The 18,762-nt window shown below is 41.0% G+C and overlaps 1 protein-coding gene across 3 annotated transcripts; it reads left to right on the forward strand.

Moving 5' to 3' along the window:
* The first annotated feature begins 280 nt into the window (after nucleotides 1–280).
* On the forward strand, nucleotides 281–18,145 carry sept5a (septin 5a). Of its 3 annotated transcripts, none has more exons than XM_046387953.1 (12): nucleotides 281–423; nucleotides 596–609; nucleotides 12,563–12,653; nucleotides 12,859–12,945; nucleotides 14,132–14,255; nucleotides 14,393–14,527; nucleotides 14,762–14,879; nucleotides 15,002–15,103; nucleotides 15,470–15,566; nucleotides 15,656–15,791; nucleotides 15,937–16,039; nucleotides 16,914–18,145. In XM_046387953.1, exons 1-12 carry the CDS (start codon nucleotides 378–380, stop codon nucleotides 16,974–16,976), a joined length of 1,116 nt encoding a protein of 371 aa, XP_046243909.1. In that variant the 5' UTR covers nucleotides 281–377; the 3' UTR covers nucleotides 16,977–18,145. The 3 variants fall into 3 exon arrangements, with proteins under 3 accessions (XP_046243909.1, XP_046243908.1, XP_046243907.1); XM_046387952.1 differs by lacking the exons at nucleotides 281–423; nucleotides 596–609 and adding exons at nucleotides 10,500–10,706; nucleotides 10,795–10,886; XM_046387951.1 differs by lacking the exons at nucleotides 281–423; nucleotides 596–609 and adding an exon at nucleotides 10,500–10,886.
* Nucleotides 18,146–18,762: the final 617 nt, after the last annotated feature.

Raw genomic sequence — 18,762 nt, forward strand, 5'->3', positions numbered from 1 at the left:
TAATTTCCATTTGTTGAAAGTGTCCTGTGTGACACATGGTCACAACGGCTCGTCCGTGCAGTGTGTGAGTAGGCCTGGATACTGGAGAGTGTTAAATTAAAAAATCCTCTGAGGTAAGTCACTCAGTTTGGTTTGGATCCTAACCCTCCAATGGCATCCTGCAGGGACCCGTGCTTACAGACAACTCTGCAGCGTGGCTGGCTGAGTCCGTGAGGAGGAGGAGGAGGAGGAGGAGCTTTCATCTGTCAGCTCAGCCCGCCTCCCTCCTCCTCCTCCCCCTCCTCCTCCTGCTGTCTGTCCGGGGCTTTGGAGGCGAGGCGAGGCGAGGGGCCGCTTTCTGTGAGCGTCGGTAAAATCAAGGCAGGAAAGCGGTCAACATGACGACTAACATCAGGTACAAAAGCCGGATCCCGGTTAAAACAGGTGAGCGAGGTTTCTGGATTTTATTCACCGCCATCTGTTTTTTTAAAATAAATTTAATTTCATTTGTTTATTGAGAATCAATGCAATGACTGCTTCATGTTTGTGTCCCCGGGCGTCGCTCTGCATCCCTGCACCTGCGCCTCCTCCTCATCCATCCTGTAATGGCCAATAGAGGATAGCACAGAGGTAAGACACGTCCTTTCTGTCTTTCTGTTTTGTTTTACATAAGTGCACCCCGAGAACGCATTTTCAATGTGGTGTATTGGCCGAATATAACCTCGCACAGGACGGCGCCGGCTGCAGCAGCATCATCAACATCGTATAAACGTTTTAATCGATGTGCGCTTTAGCGTGTGTCAGTTTTCGAAACGTAAGATGCTCTGTGGGCAGCCATGCCATCACAGAGCTGAGCTGTGATCGCCACACTGACAGACGGGTTGTGTGTGTGTGTGTGTGTGTGTGGTGGGGGTGTTACGTTTCATTTTTAGACGCATATGTAGAGCAGGCCGGCGTCACAAGAGGCGAGCAGCATCCTTCCTCTCCGTCCTCTCATCTGTGACCCGCCGCTGCTTTGCGGAATTATTAGCGATTATAAACCACTGAAAACAACGACAGACTGACATAACTGTCAACGTTATTAGGGTGCCTTCAGTGAAACCTCACCACCACCATTGTTCTGCTCAGAAACGCAGCTGTCACATGAGCCTGCAGGGGAGGTCGCATCTCTGATGACCCTGGGCCTTCCTCCTCCTCCTCCTCCTCCTCCTCCACTGGGCTTATAGCGCCTGATAACAGGAGGAGAGGATGTGCATTCATGAAACTGTTCCTCGTGCTATAATCACATTTTTAACTTTGCACTAAGAGCTCATCTGTGTGTCTTTGGCACAACTGGTGATACTTTTTCATGCTGAGGACTCTTGAACTGACACAAATTAGACAACAGACCCTGATAAGATTTTTTTTTTTTTTTTTATCCCCATCAATTTTTTTAGATGTTTAATTACAGTCTATAATATAAAAAAATAGTCATATTCATTGTGTTTCTTAGAGTGAAAATATATTATCCCTCTTTTTTACTGGGGACCCTCCTCAATGACCCAATAGGGTCTCTGGACCCCTCATTGAGAACCACTGGATTAGTTAAAGTACCAAAAATAAAAGTGCTCATCAGTTAGAATGGAACTATTTGCAATGGTATATTATTTTTACATTACAAAAGTGTTTTTAGACATTTTTGCCACTTTAGACACCAGGGAGTAAAACTGAGCAGTCAGTGATGTGTGGTGGTGTGATGGTACGAAGTCTCATGTCTCAGGTTAGAAGAGGAAGTGCACAAGTGAGGTTTTCTGTCAAGCAACTTGAATTAGAAAACGCTGAACGGTTTTAATGTAATTTTTGCTCAACAATACCAAAAATAAACTCCTCTCCGTGGCTTAAATCTCATATAGGTCACCAGGACACCAGAGAATATTATATTTTTGTCGTCGCATTGTGGTCCATATCATATTATATAACCATTATTACTGATGAGTCACTTCAGTAAACTAATCATAGGTTTGAATGTAGAAATAAGTTGAATCTGTAGTTGTCAAATTAGTGTGGTGGCGTAAAGAGTACAATATTACCCTCTGAAACATTGACGGTAGAAGTACAAAGTAGCAAAAAGTAGAACAAATATGCCAGCAGTGATAAGTAGAAGTACCGGTACTTGAAAATTGTACTCACTGAGTAAGATGTTATGTAAGATGCTCATAGAAATTGTTAAATAGGGATGAGAAGCATCTTCTTGTAGGTGAAGAAGACTAATTCATGCACCTTCATCACCTTACTCTGTAGTATTTATAATTTTTTGTTGCCATCTTCATGTTTTTCTAGTCTTTATTCTCCGTGTTGCTCTCTGTTGTCCTCCGCCCTCCCTCAGTGCTGACTGATAAAAGCTGGTCAGCTTGCAGACAGATTTGCTTTCTCCCAGAAATTCACACTTGGACCAAACCCAGTAGTTGAAATGATTGTGATCACATGGCATCACCACCGCAACACACACACACATACACACTTAGACACACAAGCTTATGAGTGCATTGCTGGAAAACCTGGATTAGTATGATTGTTTCAGAGCAGTGTGCTCTCAGATGTAGGATTTCCAGTTAGTCCAAAAACAGTGAAAATGGCCTAAAATTACAGTCAAAGCAGCTGTTGCCCTCCTTGTATAAATATTCATCCAATCGTGTAATGATTCACTCATGCTCTGTATTTGGATTACTATTCAGTTCCACCTTGCGAGTTCTTCACTCCCACGTACTCCACTGCATCTGACCCTGTTGGGCACTTTATATTTCATCCAGGCTGCGGAGGAGGAGGAGCCGGAAAAAAAAAGAAACTAATGGTGCTCTGTGTTACTGACTGAGATCATGGCTGATAAACAACCCTAAATCAATATTTTCTCAACATTCCCCTTCCCTCTCCTCTTCCTCTTTCCACGTCTCACTCCTTCACATCTCCCTAGATGTTTCCGTCACTTCCTTTTCTGTGATATTACGTTGCCAGGCAACAGTCTTTTTTTAATCTCTGATACGAAGGAGTGGACGACTGACCTACCCAGAATCCCGTGTGGTGATTATTCTGAATGTGGGTGGACGTGTGCTGAACATTTGTTCATCACAAATCAGAAACAGTTTTTATTTAACAGTCAGCTGGGATGTGTCACCTTGATGTAGTGAAGCACACAAGGATTAAATGAAGTCTGAACCTCACTGAGAATAATATGAATATTATAACTGCAAAAACATCTCAGCCACAAAGGTTGTTCTTAGCGGATTTTGAGCTTTTGACAGTCACGTGAATCATAGATGTTGCATGTTTCTAAACACCTCTCATCCAAACTGACTTAAATTACTGATATTTAAAGTTTAGTCTTCAGTTTGGGAACAAAATTTGGCACACATACAAGTTCACCACAGAGTCCATTAATAGCTGCTCACCTTCAGATTTTAGTGTCAGAATTAAACAAGAAATAACTTTATTATAGTTTTTGCAAGAAAAACTAAGACGGCTGATATAAATGAAATGTACTTGAAGTCAAATCCCTGCATTTCCAGTGTAAGATTTAAGGGTAGCACTTTCTCATAAGGTATCCTTTATAAAGAGTTTATGAATTGTAATCAGTGACCTTATTAATGGTTCATTCAGTCGTCATTCACTTATGCTTTATAGATCTGATATTGGTCTTAATAAGAAAACATTTAGACCGACAGCTTGTGGAGAATTTCTGACTTGATTTTCTTGTATGCAGTTGACCTCTGACCTTCTGGAAAAGTGTGCAGAACATGTAGGCCAAAATGCTTTAATTAATGACATATTAACACTTACAATAAAAACATTGTGATTAGTATTACTGACTTATGAACTTCTATAATTGTGGACATGATGAATAATTAGAATATGAGACACAAATGAGTTAATCAATAGCCCAAACCTTGTCAGTTAAGATTTTATATAAAGTGTGCCTTATTAGAAAGTGGTAACAATTTAAAAGTAATTTTGAAGAAGTCTCTAAACATTATCGGGACTTATTATGTCTGAAATGTTGAAACTGAACAGATCAGCGGTCGCTTTACTTCCTGGAACAGTGAACAGATGTTTGGTCAGATGCATTAGCGACCGGGCGCGTGTGTCGCTTCACTTCAGATACACTCAACTACCTCACTTCACTCATCCTCCACACACACACACACACACTTTCGCTGCCACAGATGGGACACTCACCGGCTCCCGGTGAGGACCAGCTGCAGATCAGGAACAGGCCGATCTCTGGGGGGTGGGTGGTGTGTTAAAACTGGGACTTGAGACTCCTGTGGCTCCCGCTTTTCAGCAGGAAAACAGTAGTCGTAAGAGGAGAAGCCCATCTGAGGAGTTCTCAACTTCTTTGATGGAATATTTAGAACTAATTTCCAGGTTTTGTCTTTTGTGTCTTCATTAAATAGCTTTAAGCTTGAGACATTGAGCATGCTCCAGGCTGTCTGACAGGGTCGTGTTCTCTGTGTCGGCTCCTTCAGACTCTTTGTTGAAGCTGTATGATGTTTCAAACACAGGACATGGAGTGTCTTCATGGCTTCATCATATTCTCACTTTTTATTTATTTTTTTATTTTATTTGGGATCTTCGCTAGAATTTTGAATAAAGTTCTGCAGGTTTGAATAATGTTTGGCCCACTGACTGTTGTACAGCATCTGTGTGTGTGAGTGTGGTGTGTGTGTGTGTGTGTGTGTGTGTGTGTGTGTGTGAGAGAGAGAGAGAGAGAGAGACAGTTTCTGCCTCTTCAGGCTTTCTCTGAAGTGTTTTCCCCCTGTGACAGTCGGTGTTCTTGCTCTTGTTCGGGTGCTGGAGGAGTCTCTGCCCTGCAGTGTGTTCACATGCACATACTGTCATTGTGTCATGCTGCAAACATGCAATCACACCTGCGATCCAGGAGAACGTGTGCGGCGCTCGTGTTTGTCTCGTACCTGAAGCTGATCACCTCGCTTTCTTCCCCGGGTTTTATATACAGCAGCGCAGAGCTCGTCGTGACTCGGCGCTGCATTTCAGGAAGCTTTCAGAAAGTGACTGCAGGCTGACCCAGATTGTGCGATCCTTAAAAAAATCTTTTAAAGTATTTTGTCAGCCCTGATGTGTTTGGGATTACAAGTTCTTTGGAAATAGGGCTAAGGAGTCTGAGCGGTAATCCAATGAAACCAGTGAAGAGAATTAAGATTATTTCATAACTTTCCTCTGTGTAATAAATCCATTTCAATCAGTCACGTACAAAGTTCAGTTTTCTTGTCACTGTAGGTGTTGATATTCTTGACGATTTTGAGTACATCAAAGACTTCTCCTCCGTGTTACCTTTAAAGACCACACTGACGCTCCTCGTTCTTGGGAAACATTAGTTATCCAAAAAAGTGAGCTGAGTTGATATTTTCTTTTCATGGTTAGTGAACTGTCGAGCTTAATTTTAACAATGAATGAGAAGTCCTATTTTTCTGCTATTGTCAAAAATCTCAGGAAAAGAAAAGCAACAGGGTGTTAGTTCCCCTCTCACTCCTATTGAAGGCATTAATCAGTAAAAAACAGTTACAAATATACTGTTTAAACAGCTTTTTAAATCAGCTGGACACTGCAGTTTTGTGACTGTAGTTCTTGATGTTTCTGACTCACGATCACACCTCCTTCAGTAGTAGAGGCCGTTTGACGGGCAGTTCATTCATGGAAGGATTTTATTCTGCACTCTGTTCTTCTTGCTGATTGGTGCTTGATCCTCACGTGTTTATATAAGTTGACATTCCTGCTGTTTTTAATTCATAAGAAGGCTGTTTGTGCCTGTGAGTGCCGGTGTTCAATTTGTTCAGTCATTTTACTTTTCACTGCAGTTTTCAGCACACATTCCTCAAACAGCGGTAGATGGTGCATTTGTTGGGGACTATTTTCAGCTGTGGATTGACACAGATTTGGTGCAGTTATGAGTATTTCTGGCAGTAGGACAGTGTATGTGGGACTGATTCAAAATAAACTACTGTGTCGCAGTGCAACGGTGTGGCTCATTGTTGTATTTTTCACAGTTTTGGGAAACACGTGAGGTCTGTAAAGGCACAGAGGAATAAGACATGAGGTTCTGACACTTGTTTGTAGGATCAAATCATTGTTGGTTTGACTTATGTTGTAATTCTCACAGGCGGTGTCCTTCATTTTTGTTTAGCAAAACTTCCAACCTTCTTGACAGTTTCCTCCACCTTGTTTCCCATCAATATTTAGCTGATAAAACTCTCCTAAATGTTAGATACTTCATGTTTACCATTCAAGCTTAAAGCCATGCATCCCACAAGTGTCCTTTGTCATTGAGTAGGCAGAGGCTAAAACTTGGCTACGACAACCGAGTGTCCTTCAGTGAAGCAATTTTATTGTTGCCTGAGCAATTACATGCTGTCAGATTAGCATGTTAAAGAGGCAAGTGCACACAGGCTTTTGCATCTCCAAGAAGAAAAAAGCAGGATGGGGGAGGAGGCTGGTGGCTCAGCATCCATTTACGTTGTCTTTATACCCCTCTCCTTCTGTCTCACCCACCCTCACACCCTCCTACCTCCCCCCATCTCTCCCTCTTACTCTCTATTGCCTTACTGGTTGGCAGGCAGCAGTTTAGGTGAAGCAATCAGGGTTAATGGTGTGAAAGTGTCAGCTGGACGTCTGGGAGATGCAGAGAAGTCATGAGTAAAGGTCACCGCTCTTTACTGCTGCACTACAGGCCGCCTGGCTGCTGTAAACCAGGAACACAACGCTCAGGTTTAAGCTCAGTTATTACCACAATCTGACCAGGGTGACTGAATTTTAAAATTATTTTCAGCCCGCACTGGTCATTTTTTTCGTGCATATGTACTTTTGGGTCCGCAGGTAATTTCTCTTTCATATAATTTCACTTGACTTTCACTTTCTCCCCATATACGTATGCTCCCCATACGTTGTCTTGTACAAACACGCTAACCAGAGGTTATCATGTAGTCTAAACAGTCTATAGAATATAAAAATCTTGACCCAGTGTGTTTGTCAATGAGCATAATCTAAAGCAGTCAGTTGTTTAATGTGTGATGAGTCTTTTCATGATCAGTTAAGATTTTAGAAAGTCCTCTCCAGCCTAACTGTGTGTCTCTGTTTCGGTGTCTCATCACTGTAGCCTTTTGAAAACGATAGGCAGCAGGGAATGATGGGTACCCTGTTGCACCAGAATCATGTGGATTAGGTTTTGTATTTATCTCTGTGTGTGTTTGTCTGTATGTGTGTGTTTTTGTTAATACCCTGGCAATGCGGTCGACTGCTGAGACCTTTTGAAAGTCGTTTCCTCTGAGACCACGACTTTGGATGACTGGGAGGAAAAAGCTGAGCGCTGCCCACTGACTGAGTGGCTCTTTGGATCTGTGCCTCTGCAGAACCATCCAACACACTGACTGACAAGCAAACAGGCATGGTGCATTCATAAACTGAAATAATGACGCCAAAGAAGTCTGTTCTTATGCTTGTTGTTAAGAGAAAAAAAAATAATGAGAACTTAGAAGCACAAATTTGGAGACCATATTTTGTCCACATGGGCAGTATGCAGTCAGCAGTGCAGACCAGATTAGATTAAAGGGCTTTTAAGTACAGTAAGTTATCAAAGCAGTGTATACAAACTGCATTTATGATAAGTCGATTAATTGTGAAGCTAATCAACATAAAACTGATTGGCAACATTTTTAGAAATAAGTTAGTTATTGAGCAAAAAATATTTTTATTAAATGAAAATTAAGATCAGTTAAATGAAATCATGGGAAATTAAATGGACATTTTCAAATTGTTTACTGACATTTTGTACTCTAAACATGCACACAAAGTGAACAAATCACAGCAGAGATTTCAGTCATTTGAATGCTGAAGACAAAAAGGCTTCTTTGTAAGTTTTCCTGTCACAACCTTATGTTCTGCTTCCCATCCTGAGTCCTGACTCACGGTTTGTCCCTCTGCACCTGGCGTACGCTCTACCTTCCCTCGTTCCCTGTGTTTAATCAGCTGGAAGAGGACAGGAGTGATGATGCAGAGTCACAACTGCTCCTTATCAAAATAAAATACAATTGCAGAACTTGAAGAACGATTGAACATTTTATCCAGTTGTTCACCCAGTGATGGAATGAGGTGAATAATTTGTTTTGAGGTTTAATGAGTTTGACTGTGTTGTTGAGAGGTCTTACATGCGTTACAGAGAAAGTGAGAGGATGTCTCAGTGCATTAGTTGGTTTTTGTAAATATTATTTTCAGTTTTTCAAAAGAGGAAGAACAGAATCAGTTGAGAGAAATACAAAAAGCTGTCCCTGTTAAACAACACATACATGAATAGATTGGAACACATAATTCAAAGTGAGGAAAGGCACCCAAATATCTGAAATACTTGGATTAAACGAGCATCTGTCCCTGCACATGTTTAGTTTCCAAATGAAGCTTTAAATGTTAATTTACAGATTATAATCCACATCTGTGATCTCAAGCTCATCTGGAACCTTTTAAGACTCAGACACTTTTCTGACATAACAAGTGTTCACCTGAGAGGGAAGAGGATGAATTAAAAAAAGATTATACAAGACACAACTTCGACTTCACTTGAGTGAGTGTGGCAAAGATAATCAGGTAGTCTGTCTGTCTGTCTGTCTGTCTGTCTGTCTGTCTGTGTCTCTAAGGGAGAAAGGGACAGCTGGCCACTGAGAAATGCTGAAGGTGGGGGGTTTAGCCGAGGGGCTATTGTAATACCATTTCAAGACATCTGTTCCTTTCTTCCATTCAGATTGACCCTCCAATCTCTCTCCACACACACACTCTTTCATGTCTCCCTACAATGACCTAAACTCCTCATCTAGCATCTCCTCTATCATTGAGCAAACCAGGATTGTTTACTCCCCTCAAGAGACATCAGCGGGCTCTCACCATAAAGTTTTTTTTTTGTTTGTTTTGTTTTATCTGAGGTGAACCCTCTGCCTCCCCCCTGTGGTGTGGAGAGGGATGCAACATCCTGGACGTGGCATCACTGCAGGGTGTGCCTACTTTTGGGAGAGAAAACAGAGGAAAAAAAATTCAACGAGAATTTAAGCTCAGCTGCCCACATCATGTATGAGTCGGACACACCCATACACACACACACACACACACACACACACACACACACACACACACACACACACCACAGTCACATCTGGAAACAATCAACTCCAACGTCTGCTATGAGATGTTGCTTGTTCACCTCTACACGTAACCAGGGAAGATGACATGCAGACTGACCTTTACATCCTTTTCAATGCAGTCTAGACCAAAGCTTCACAAACTTTTTTAAATGTTGGCAGCCCTCCATGTTCACAGTGTGCATACAGGCACATCGGAGCAAAATTTTATTGTAATGACCTACTACAACAGATTGACTGACTGATGTTAAATGTTAAAATGATGTGCCCTATGCGAATTAGCATCAATATTAAAGGAACAGTTTGACATTTGGGGAAATGTGTTTATTTCCTTTTGAAAGGTCAATTCCTTTCACATTTCTGTACCATGATTACGATACTGCAGCCAGAAGCTAGTTAGCTTAGCATAAAAGCTGGTAACAGAGGGAAACATGTAGCCTGGCTCTGTCCAAAGTTTGAAAATCCCTTTACCAGTGCCTCTCACTAACTGACATATTTTATCTTGTTTCTTTAATCTGCACAAAGTGGACAGCAGCCCTGCAATTAACTCTGCTTTCATTAAATGGCATCCTGATTGTTTCAACATGAACATGTCTACAGAAAAATCCTTCTCCAATGCAGAGATGCACTCAAAAGTGGTGACTTCAAGCTTTCATTAAGGAGTTCAGTCACTGTCTGCAAAATGAGTACTTTTACTTTTATTCATTAAGAACGTTTTGAATGCAATATTCTTTGCATTGTTTAATTGGTATTTTTTCTTGAATTAATGATCTGAGTGTTTCTTTCCACTGAATGCCCCCTTAATGTTGTGAAACTACATATAAAAAATATACGATTAAAAAATGGCACCCTTGGCTCATGATACTCGTTATGAACCTCTGGTCTAGACGACTCTGTGCACACACACACGCACACACACACACAGGCACATCTGTTATTGACTGACTGACAAGTTAATCTACTTAATAATCTGATAAGCTCACTCCACAGGTTTGTACTTGCACCGTTTGTGTCTCAATCTGTCAGTTGTTTCTCAATCTCATTGCAGCTTTTGTCGTTGTCAAGTTGAAACAAGTTCTGCTCTGGTTCACATCTTTTAACACTGAGGCCAACAAAACATCTGAGCTGTCTGTCTGCTCTCTTTCTGAATTTCTTTCCAAGCGGGTGGTCATTTCTCTCACTGCAGAGTTTTTATTTTTCAGCCGCCGGAATCGGAGCCGGGGGAGGGAATACAGGCCGAATGAATGAGTTTCTTTTAGACCTTCGCTTCTTCCATCCCTCCCTTGTTTCCTCCCTCAAATTGCCACCTCTCTTTTACTCTCTCTCTGTTTCCAATTCCCTCTTTCACAGTGAGAATTCCTCCATACCTGTCTGAACAGGGAGAGTTGGGCCGCCGTGGGGCAGATGAAAGAAAGAAGGCAGGGAAAAAAGAAAAGAAATCAAGAGAGAGAAAGAAAGTAGGAGGAACAAAAGGTCCATATTTAAAGAGCACAAACAGGAAAGAGGCGTTAAAGACAATTTGGGGACGGACATAGAACAGGAGGCAAGTTTATCAAGGTGTCAAGGCTTCATATTTGCTTTTTTCCCGTTTCCCGCTGGGCTGTTTTTCAACTTTCTGAGACCTGTTGCTATTTTGGTCCGTTAGTGTCGGAGTCGTTTGGGATGGATGCCATCATGCTGCAGGAAAAACTAGTGGAACGGCTGCTCTGCCCACGAGTGAGAACAGCCAGGCAGAAGGTAAAAAGTTCAATTTCTGGGGACAAATGGGTGAGAAATATAAGTAAAATCTCAAAATACAGTGAGGACACAGAGTTCAGTCTTACTTTATAAATGGATTAACATGAAGCCTTAACACGTGTGAACTCACTGCCTGCATTTTGATGCCTTCTGCTTTTCTGTTAAGGTGACAGATTTACTGCTGAGATGATTTGCCTTTTCTCTTTTTCTGAGTACTCATTGGTTTATTTAAAACTTTCCCCATACTCACTCCCCTGGCTCGCTGGCAAGTCTGTCTGCTATGCACTGTTTGCACCGCCTGTGGTTTTTTTGTGTGATTGTGTGAGCGTGTGTGTTTTTGTGAGTGTGACCCGAGGGGGCTGTCGGAAATGCCCATGACAAGTTATGACAGCATATGAGGACGCTGACTGTGTTTGTGGTTATGTGCTTGCAGAGTGAAAAAATGGAGCTTTTCACATCTGTGAATGTAGCTTCTGTCTGTGTGTGAACGCTCTTGAAAGGCCTCGAGTGTGTATTTATATCTCCACATGGCAGCACGTACAGTAGGGTAAAGATGACGCTCTGCCAGATGCAGCAGAGAAAACCTGCTGGACTGAGAGTTACTGTCCGACACAGAGGGAGGCTGGTATCCCGTGGCTCTCTTTGTGTTGCATTGCTGTGAGTGTTTTGATGGAAAATCTGAGACGCTGGTTATTCTCAGCTGCTCGGGGAGGAATGCTGTGCACGTGTTTTTCCACGCAGTTTGTAGATTTTCTGTAGTCTGGATGCTGTCTGTCTGTTGTGGTCATTTTATTGAGTTGGAAGCTGCCAGATGCATTTTGTTTTCACTTTGAAAACCTCTGAGCTCTGGTGTAGTTATTTGATGTCTCCTTCTATTTTTAAGCCACTGGGTTTTGATGCATTACATTTAGTTGATTATTTGGTTTGAGCTACAGAAAATGAGTTGATAACTGTTTTGATAATTGATTAAATCATTTTCCAAGCAGAAATGCCAAATAATCTCTCGATTGTCTTTTGCAGTAGTGGAAGAAGTATTTAGATCTATTATTTATGTAAAAGGTGCAGAACCTCAGTTTAGAAATGTTACAAGTCATGTGTCAAGTATTAGCAAGTATTAGCATCAAAATACAGTAATATTAGAATCAGAAGTAAAAGTACACTGGCCCTTTTTAAAAACATACATAACGTATTACTGCAATATAATTGTTGAGATGCATTAATGTGTAAAAGTGGGGCTAACTTTAATGCCCTTACCTCGACACAACAAAAGGATGTACAGTCTAAACTTATCTTTGAAATTAAATGCATGTAGAGTAAAGTACAATATTTGCCTCTTGGTTGTAGTGTAGAAGAAGTACAGAAATGTACCAGAAAATGTGAATAGTAGAGGGACTATCTCAAACCTGTACTTAAGTACAGTAATTACACACAGTAAATGTACTTAATTACCTGCCTTCCTCCGCGACCTTTTGTGATAGTGAACAAAATATTTTTGGCTTTGGTCTGGTGGTTTGTGTAGAGAATATGTGGCTGTTCAACTGATCAACTTGTTATTTCAGCTCTACATTGACTGTCAAGTAGAAACAATCACTAGTTGCCCCTTTTCTTTACTGACAATAATACTAAACACTGTCTGCTTCTGCTTCTTCTCCCTTGTGTCTATTTTTGTGTGTCAGGAGAAACAGTATGTGGGTTTTGCAACTCTGCCCAACCAGGTCCACAGGAAGTCTGTGAAGAAAGGCTTCGATTTTACGCTGATGGTTGCAGGTGAGTTTGTAGTTGAAGGCGCAAGCATGACTGAAAACTTCTTAGAGTTACACCCAGTTTGCAGCCGATACTAATGCAGTCTGCGTTCAGCAGCCCTTCAACTAACCGTACCTTCATAAGGCTGTAATTAGTGTTTGAGAAGTTTTTGATTCAATTTGGATTCAGTTCAGATTAGGTTCTCATACATTATGTGTGTGTGCTGCAGGAGAGTCTGGTATGGGTAAATCCACTCTGGTCAACAGCCTGTTCCTCACAGATCTCTACAAAGACAGGAAGTTACTGAATGCTGAGGGTGAGTATTTATGCTATTTATGATCTCTCTGTACCAGTTGATGAATCCCCTACTCCGTGATGAAAGGAAATCTGAGGACTTGAGTTTATGGAACTCAAAGCAACGTCTGTCTGATATTTAACCTCACATTTGTCACACAGCTGCTTTGAAGAAGTCCAGATGATTGATTAATTAACCAACAGCATTTAGTGTTGCAGTTTTTTCTTTATTTGGAGTTTTGTTGTTGAGAATAGCCTGGTGATATTTCATATTTTTCTTATTGTCAGTAAATCCCATGAAAAGACCAAAATGACCAATAAATCGATTGATTGGACTAATAAGTATTGTCAGTGTACTTGATAGTAGCCTTTTGCTGGACCGGGCTTCTCCTGTTCTTTGTAAATCAATCAGCACGTTTGGGTGTGTAAAATCCCTCCTAAGTTCCTTATAACTGTTAGCTTGTTTCTAACCAGTTATGTACTAAATCATCATTCAAACTTAAGAATCAGGCTGCAGTAATGAGTAAACCTGTTGCAACAAAAAGTCAGTGAATATAGGTTTGACTTTGTTTTACTTATATATGCATACAAAGGAATTATGTGTCTTTTAGGGTTAGTAATGTTCATGTGAATTGTCCAACCTGCAACTGATTGTCTAAGCATACCATCGGTCACATTTCTGGCAAATCATTTTTTAATTTTAAGTATGTTATGTGATTTTCACTGTGATTTTAAGCCTTAACAAGTTTACATTATTACAACAGGTGTGCCAGCCTTATTCACGCTACTGAATGGCACTGCGTTCACTGAACTACACAATTACAGTTGGCAGTTTATGGGTGTAAATATACGGCAGCGGCTAATCTCTGTGCAGTAACTAGTCTGTGTGGTGCAATCTGTTTTAATTCAGTTAAGTGTTAACACTTTATAATTAGGCTGAAAAGATGATAGCTTAGCTGGCGACCAGTTCTAGAGCAATGTGTAGTCTTCCATCACTTAAAGACTTTTAAAGTATAATTAAAATATATATTCATGTTTTGTTCAAATTTTCAGCTTCATCTACGTTGTTGACACAAAATTTATAAGAGCCCAAAAACAAAATCCTGAACCTTCAAAACTGTTCACTTGCTTGTTCTGCATTATCCCTGACCTGCTGTTTTGCTTCATTTTCTCCCTGTCCCCTCCTTCCCCATGTTGATGCTCTACAGAGCGAATTAACCAAACTGTGGAGATCATCAAACACACTGTAGACATCGAAGAGAAAGGAGTCAAGCTCAAACTGACCATCGTAGACACGCCAGGGTTTGGAGACGCCGTCAACAACAACGAGTGGTGAGCTGAAAGACCTGCTGGTCTGACGTGTGCCTGATTCAGCCTGTTTGCTTCAATTAACAGTGCCTGGAGGAGGGCTCAAGTGTGTGTGTGTGTGTGTGTGTGTGTGTGTGTGTGTGTGTGTGTGTGTGTGTCAGCTGGAAGCCAATCACAGACTACATAGATCAGCAGTTTGAGCAGTACTTCAGGGATGAGAGTGGACTGAACCGAAAGAACATCCAGGACAACAGAGTCCACTGCTGCCTCTACTTCATCCCTCCATTTGGGCACGGGTAATAATACACACACACATTCACACACACACACACACACACACACACACACACACACACACACACATACCAACAAGTGTAGCTCAAAGTCAATGACCAGGTGCAGGGAAACTATTCAAACAGCACCTTTCCTACCTGCAAATTTTCTGCATGGAGTCATCAATTAAAAGTGTTTCCACTTGGAGGACTTCAATTACTTCACTCTCAATGCACACTGCGGATTTCTTTCCACAGGCTGCGTCCAGTGGATGTTGAGTTCATGAAGGCTCTGCACGAAAAAGTGAATATTATTCCACTCATTGCAAAAGCCGACTGCCTCACGCCCAATGAGATCAAAAAGCTCAAAGACCGAGTGAGTCCCAGAGCTGCAGCTCCACGTTGAATTTAGCATGTTTCACTGTGTGCACGTTCTTCACTTTAATCCTTATTCTGATTTGTCTTTGCGTGTGTGTGTGTGTGTGTGTGACTGTGCAGATACGAGAAGAAATAGACAAATTTGGCATCAAAGTATACCAGTTCCCAGAATGTGACTCTGATGAGGATGAAGAGTTTAAACAACTTGACAAAGAGCTGAAGGTGAGTTTGGGATTGCCTTGACTTTATGCACTGACAATGACCATGAGTTGAGGTTTAAGGCTCTAGAAAAAGCTAGTAGTTTATATTTGAGTGAACTGACCTTTAAGTGATCTGAAAATGAAGCTCAAGAGCTGAGAAAAAGCTTGTTGCTTGAATGCCTTCATCAGCAGGGAAAATCTCTGAAAGAAAAATAAACAACAAACTGTCTTTTTTTTAACGTGTCTCAACAGTTAGAGTCATGTTTCCTCGAGCTGCTTTTTGTGAATGTATAAAACTCTGTGTGAACGTGCTCGGGCAGCATGCTCTGGATAGATAAGGATTAGTTAAGATAAGTCAAACAACCCACCCTCATGTGTCCATGTGCAGGAGTGCACCCCGTTCGCCGTGATTGGCAGTAACACGGTGGTGGAGGCTCGAGGGCAGAGAGTGAGAGGGAGACTGTACCCGTGGGGGATTGTTGAAGGTATGTTCTTACATATATTCTCAGTGCAGATCTGACACAGTTTGAATGTCATAACTTGGGTTGGTAATTCATTTTGTATATTTCTTCAGTGGAGAACCAGTCGCACTGTGACTTTGTGAAACTGAGGAACATGCTGATTCGTTCGCACATGCACGACCTGAAAGACGTGACCTGTGACGTCCACTATGAAAACTACAGAGCGCAGTGCATACAGGAGATGACCAGGTGGGTGAAACCGTCAGAGAGAGAGAGAATGTTTTGTACATGTCTCACATGGCTGCTGATGCTTACAGATTTACACGTAGATGTGGGTCTGCTTCACCTCTCCCTCCCCTCTTCTTCTTCTTCTTCTTCTTCTTGTCGTCCTCAGCAAACTGGCTCAGGACAACCGTATGGAGAGTCCCATCCCCATCCTGCCGCTCTCCACCCCAGATGTGGAGACTGAGAAACTCATCAAAATGAAAGATGAGGAGGTATGATGTGGTGTCGCTTCAAACAGTGAATGTCTTGATATCATGGATTCACAGCTCTTTGCTCTGACACAACTGATAACAACAACTTGATGAGAATTAGCACCTGTGGTTTATACCATAAGGTGTGGTACGATGTCTCAGTACAACCCCAGATGGCTACTCACTTGGTCACTGTTGTTTAACTGTTAATTTCTGAATTAATATGGTGGAATGTAACCAACTATTTTTTTTCTCGAGTATTCTACTACAAATTTCAGATACTTGTACGTTATTTCCATTTTGTGCATCTTTGTTTTTCTGCTCCATCACATCTTAGAGCCAAATTAGTGTACTTTTCATTTCCCTACATTCATCTGACAGCTTTAGTTACATTGTGTCCAGTGTAAACCGAGTATCTCCACCTTTAGTGATTTAAATTTGAATGTTTAGGATAAACGATGGGGCAAAATGTTTCTTCATGAACTGAGAAAATTCTCCTACTTCTTCAGCTAGATAACTTAAACTTTCTCATCTTGACTTAAAAATGCATCAAGTCTGTCTTTCGTCCTGCAACACTCTAATGCAGCAAATTCTGCTTTGTCTTCTGTGGAATCCCTTAGTACATATAATTAATATAAATATTAAAATACATATAAAGCAAAGTCTTTTCATTATAATATCTTGAATAAAATCTTGTATCTAGTGCCAGTATTTCTGCTTGTGTTACATAGATTTTCGATATAGATATATAGATTTAACACATTAGAATTAATTAGATTCAAAAGCTAAATGCTGTAACTGTGGCTTAATGTTGCTGTCAACTCTCCAGACTGTTTGAGCCATTCAGGATTAGTTTGTGTGGAGAATTTCACCAAACGTTTGTCTCTGTCTGCAGCTGAAGAGGATGCAGGAGATGCTGAATAAGATGCAGCAGCAAATGCATGAGAAAGACCAGTGATGACTCCTGGAGCAGTGCTGGGCTGCAGCGCCGCCTGCTGTTTCTCTCCTGAACGACAGTGAGACCTTCAGACGTTGAAAGTGGATATCGTGTGTTAGTGGCAACTCTGGCTGTACATTTATCCTCAGTTTGGTGCTTTGTATAGTTTGTCTGCCTGGAGGGTTGTGTGTCTTTTTCTCTGAAACTATCCATTTGCCCACTTTGAGCCCCTTGCTGTGGTTTAACAGTCTTTAACATATATAATATAAATACGTAATTTAAATTACTACTCATTTTATCTAATTTATAAATGCAATGCTAAAACTTTTGGATATTTTGTCAGGGTATGGACAGGGTATGTGTGCTCCAATGTATTTTGTAAAAAAAAATTTAGCTTGTTGGTGATGTTTAAATTGGAACATCGTTTTTTTGTTTTTTTGTTTTTTTTTTTTATTCTGAGTGTGTATTTGGGTGCGTGAGCTTCTGTATTTCGTGAGATTTTCTCTGATATCATCTCACCAGGTATCCGTCCATAAAACTCCCTTTTGACATCACTTTTGCTAAAATCCAACTTTTGCCCTCTTGTACTACATTCATGCGACATTTGTTTTCTCATATGGCAAGTCAAAATATCCTCTCCCAGCATTTTTATTCATGTGCTGGCAGAGCTGAAAATGCACTTATTGCCAGTGGTTAACTGTGAATGGAGAGTCTTTGACATATCGAGAGGGTTGGTGCATGTGCGAGCATGCTGCCATTACTCATATCTGCTAAATGCTGTGGGCCTATTTTTACTGCTTTGTAGCCGATGCCCTGTATTCTGTATTAAACTGCATCATGACTTGCAGTATGCTTTGTTGCCACGATGAGATGGTAAAAATAGATCAACACTGAGGAGCAAATACTTTGTCTATGCTTCTGTTTTTTCTCCTTGGAAGTGAGTTACTGCATTCTGCCAGTGAAGATGTGTATTCTGTGAGTGATTTAAGTTCATTTGAGAGAGTAAGTGAATGTGTGTGTGTGTGTGTGTGTGTGTGTGTGTGTGTGTGTGTGTGTGTATGTGCGTGTCTGTTTAGGCTGATGCTGAGGACCAGAACATATTTTGCCTGAAGGCTGTGAGCTCAGCCTGTGAGCCTGTGCCCCGTTTATAAAGGTGTGACAAATAAACTCGCGTTTCTCGTCAAATCTGCCTTTACTGTGCATGTGTTGTTTCTCTTAAGGTTATAGGGTTGAGTGCATTGTGATCCAGTGAGCACAGCATGACATCCTGTGTCACTTCCGGCTGTCAGAGTCCGAGGAGCAGAGCTCGAGGCTGGGAGCTGCTGCAGGAACATTATCTGCTGATTCATGGTTATCTCCTGCAGCCATTCTTCCTACGCACTGCACACAACGTCTTCCCCCTGCCAGTTAGAAAAGACACAAACACACATGACATTATGTATGGATGATAGAAATGTTTCTGTTAGAGGTCTTTGACTCAAAAATGCTTGTTTTATTTGTAATATTCAGTGGAAGTCAAGAAGCACACAGGTCGTTTTTCTCTTTAAAATTCTCTGTTACAAATAAAGGTCATGCATTCAAAATGTCCTTTAAGTACAAAAATATACAGTCACAATATTTTACATTATTAGATTATCATTGATGCCTTGATGTTTAACCAGTTTAATGGTGTATCTGGTAATGGTGGAGTTCATTTTAATTACTTTGTTTATTGCTGGGTAGCTTGTGAATTTCTCTCAAAAGTATCAGTACAATTTTATCCTTGCTTACATAATATACACAGCATGATACATGCATAATATACCAT

This window comes from Scatophagus argus, chromosome 4, assembly GCF_020382885.2.
Source record: "Scatophagus argus isolate fScaArg1 chromosome 4, fScaArg1.pri, whole genome shotgun sequence".
In the NCBI taxonomy this organism is placed as follows: Eukaryota; Metazoa; Chordata; class Actinopteri; family Scatophagidae; genus Scatophagus; species Scatophagus argus.

Coding starts and splice junctions, on each gene's coding strand:
- sept5a (XM_046387951.1), top strand. CDS start 10,812: ATGGATGCCATCATGCTGCAGGAAAAACTAGTGGAACGGCTGCTCTGC. Junction 14,528..14,761: donor ATCCCTCCATTTGGGCACGG/GTAATAATACAC, acceptor TTCTTTCCACAG/GCTGCGTCCAGTGGATGTTG. Junction 14,880..15,001: donor TCAAAAAGCTCAAAGACCGA/GTGAGTCCCAGA, acceptor GTGACTGTGCAG/ATACGAGAAGAAATAGACAA.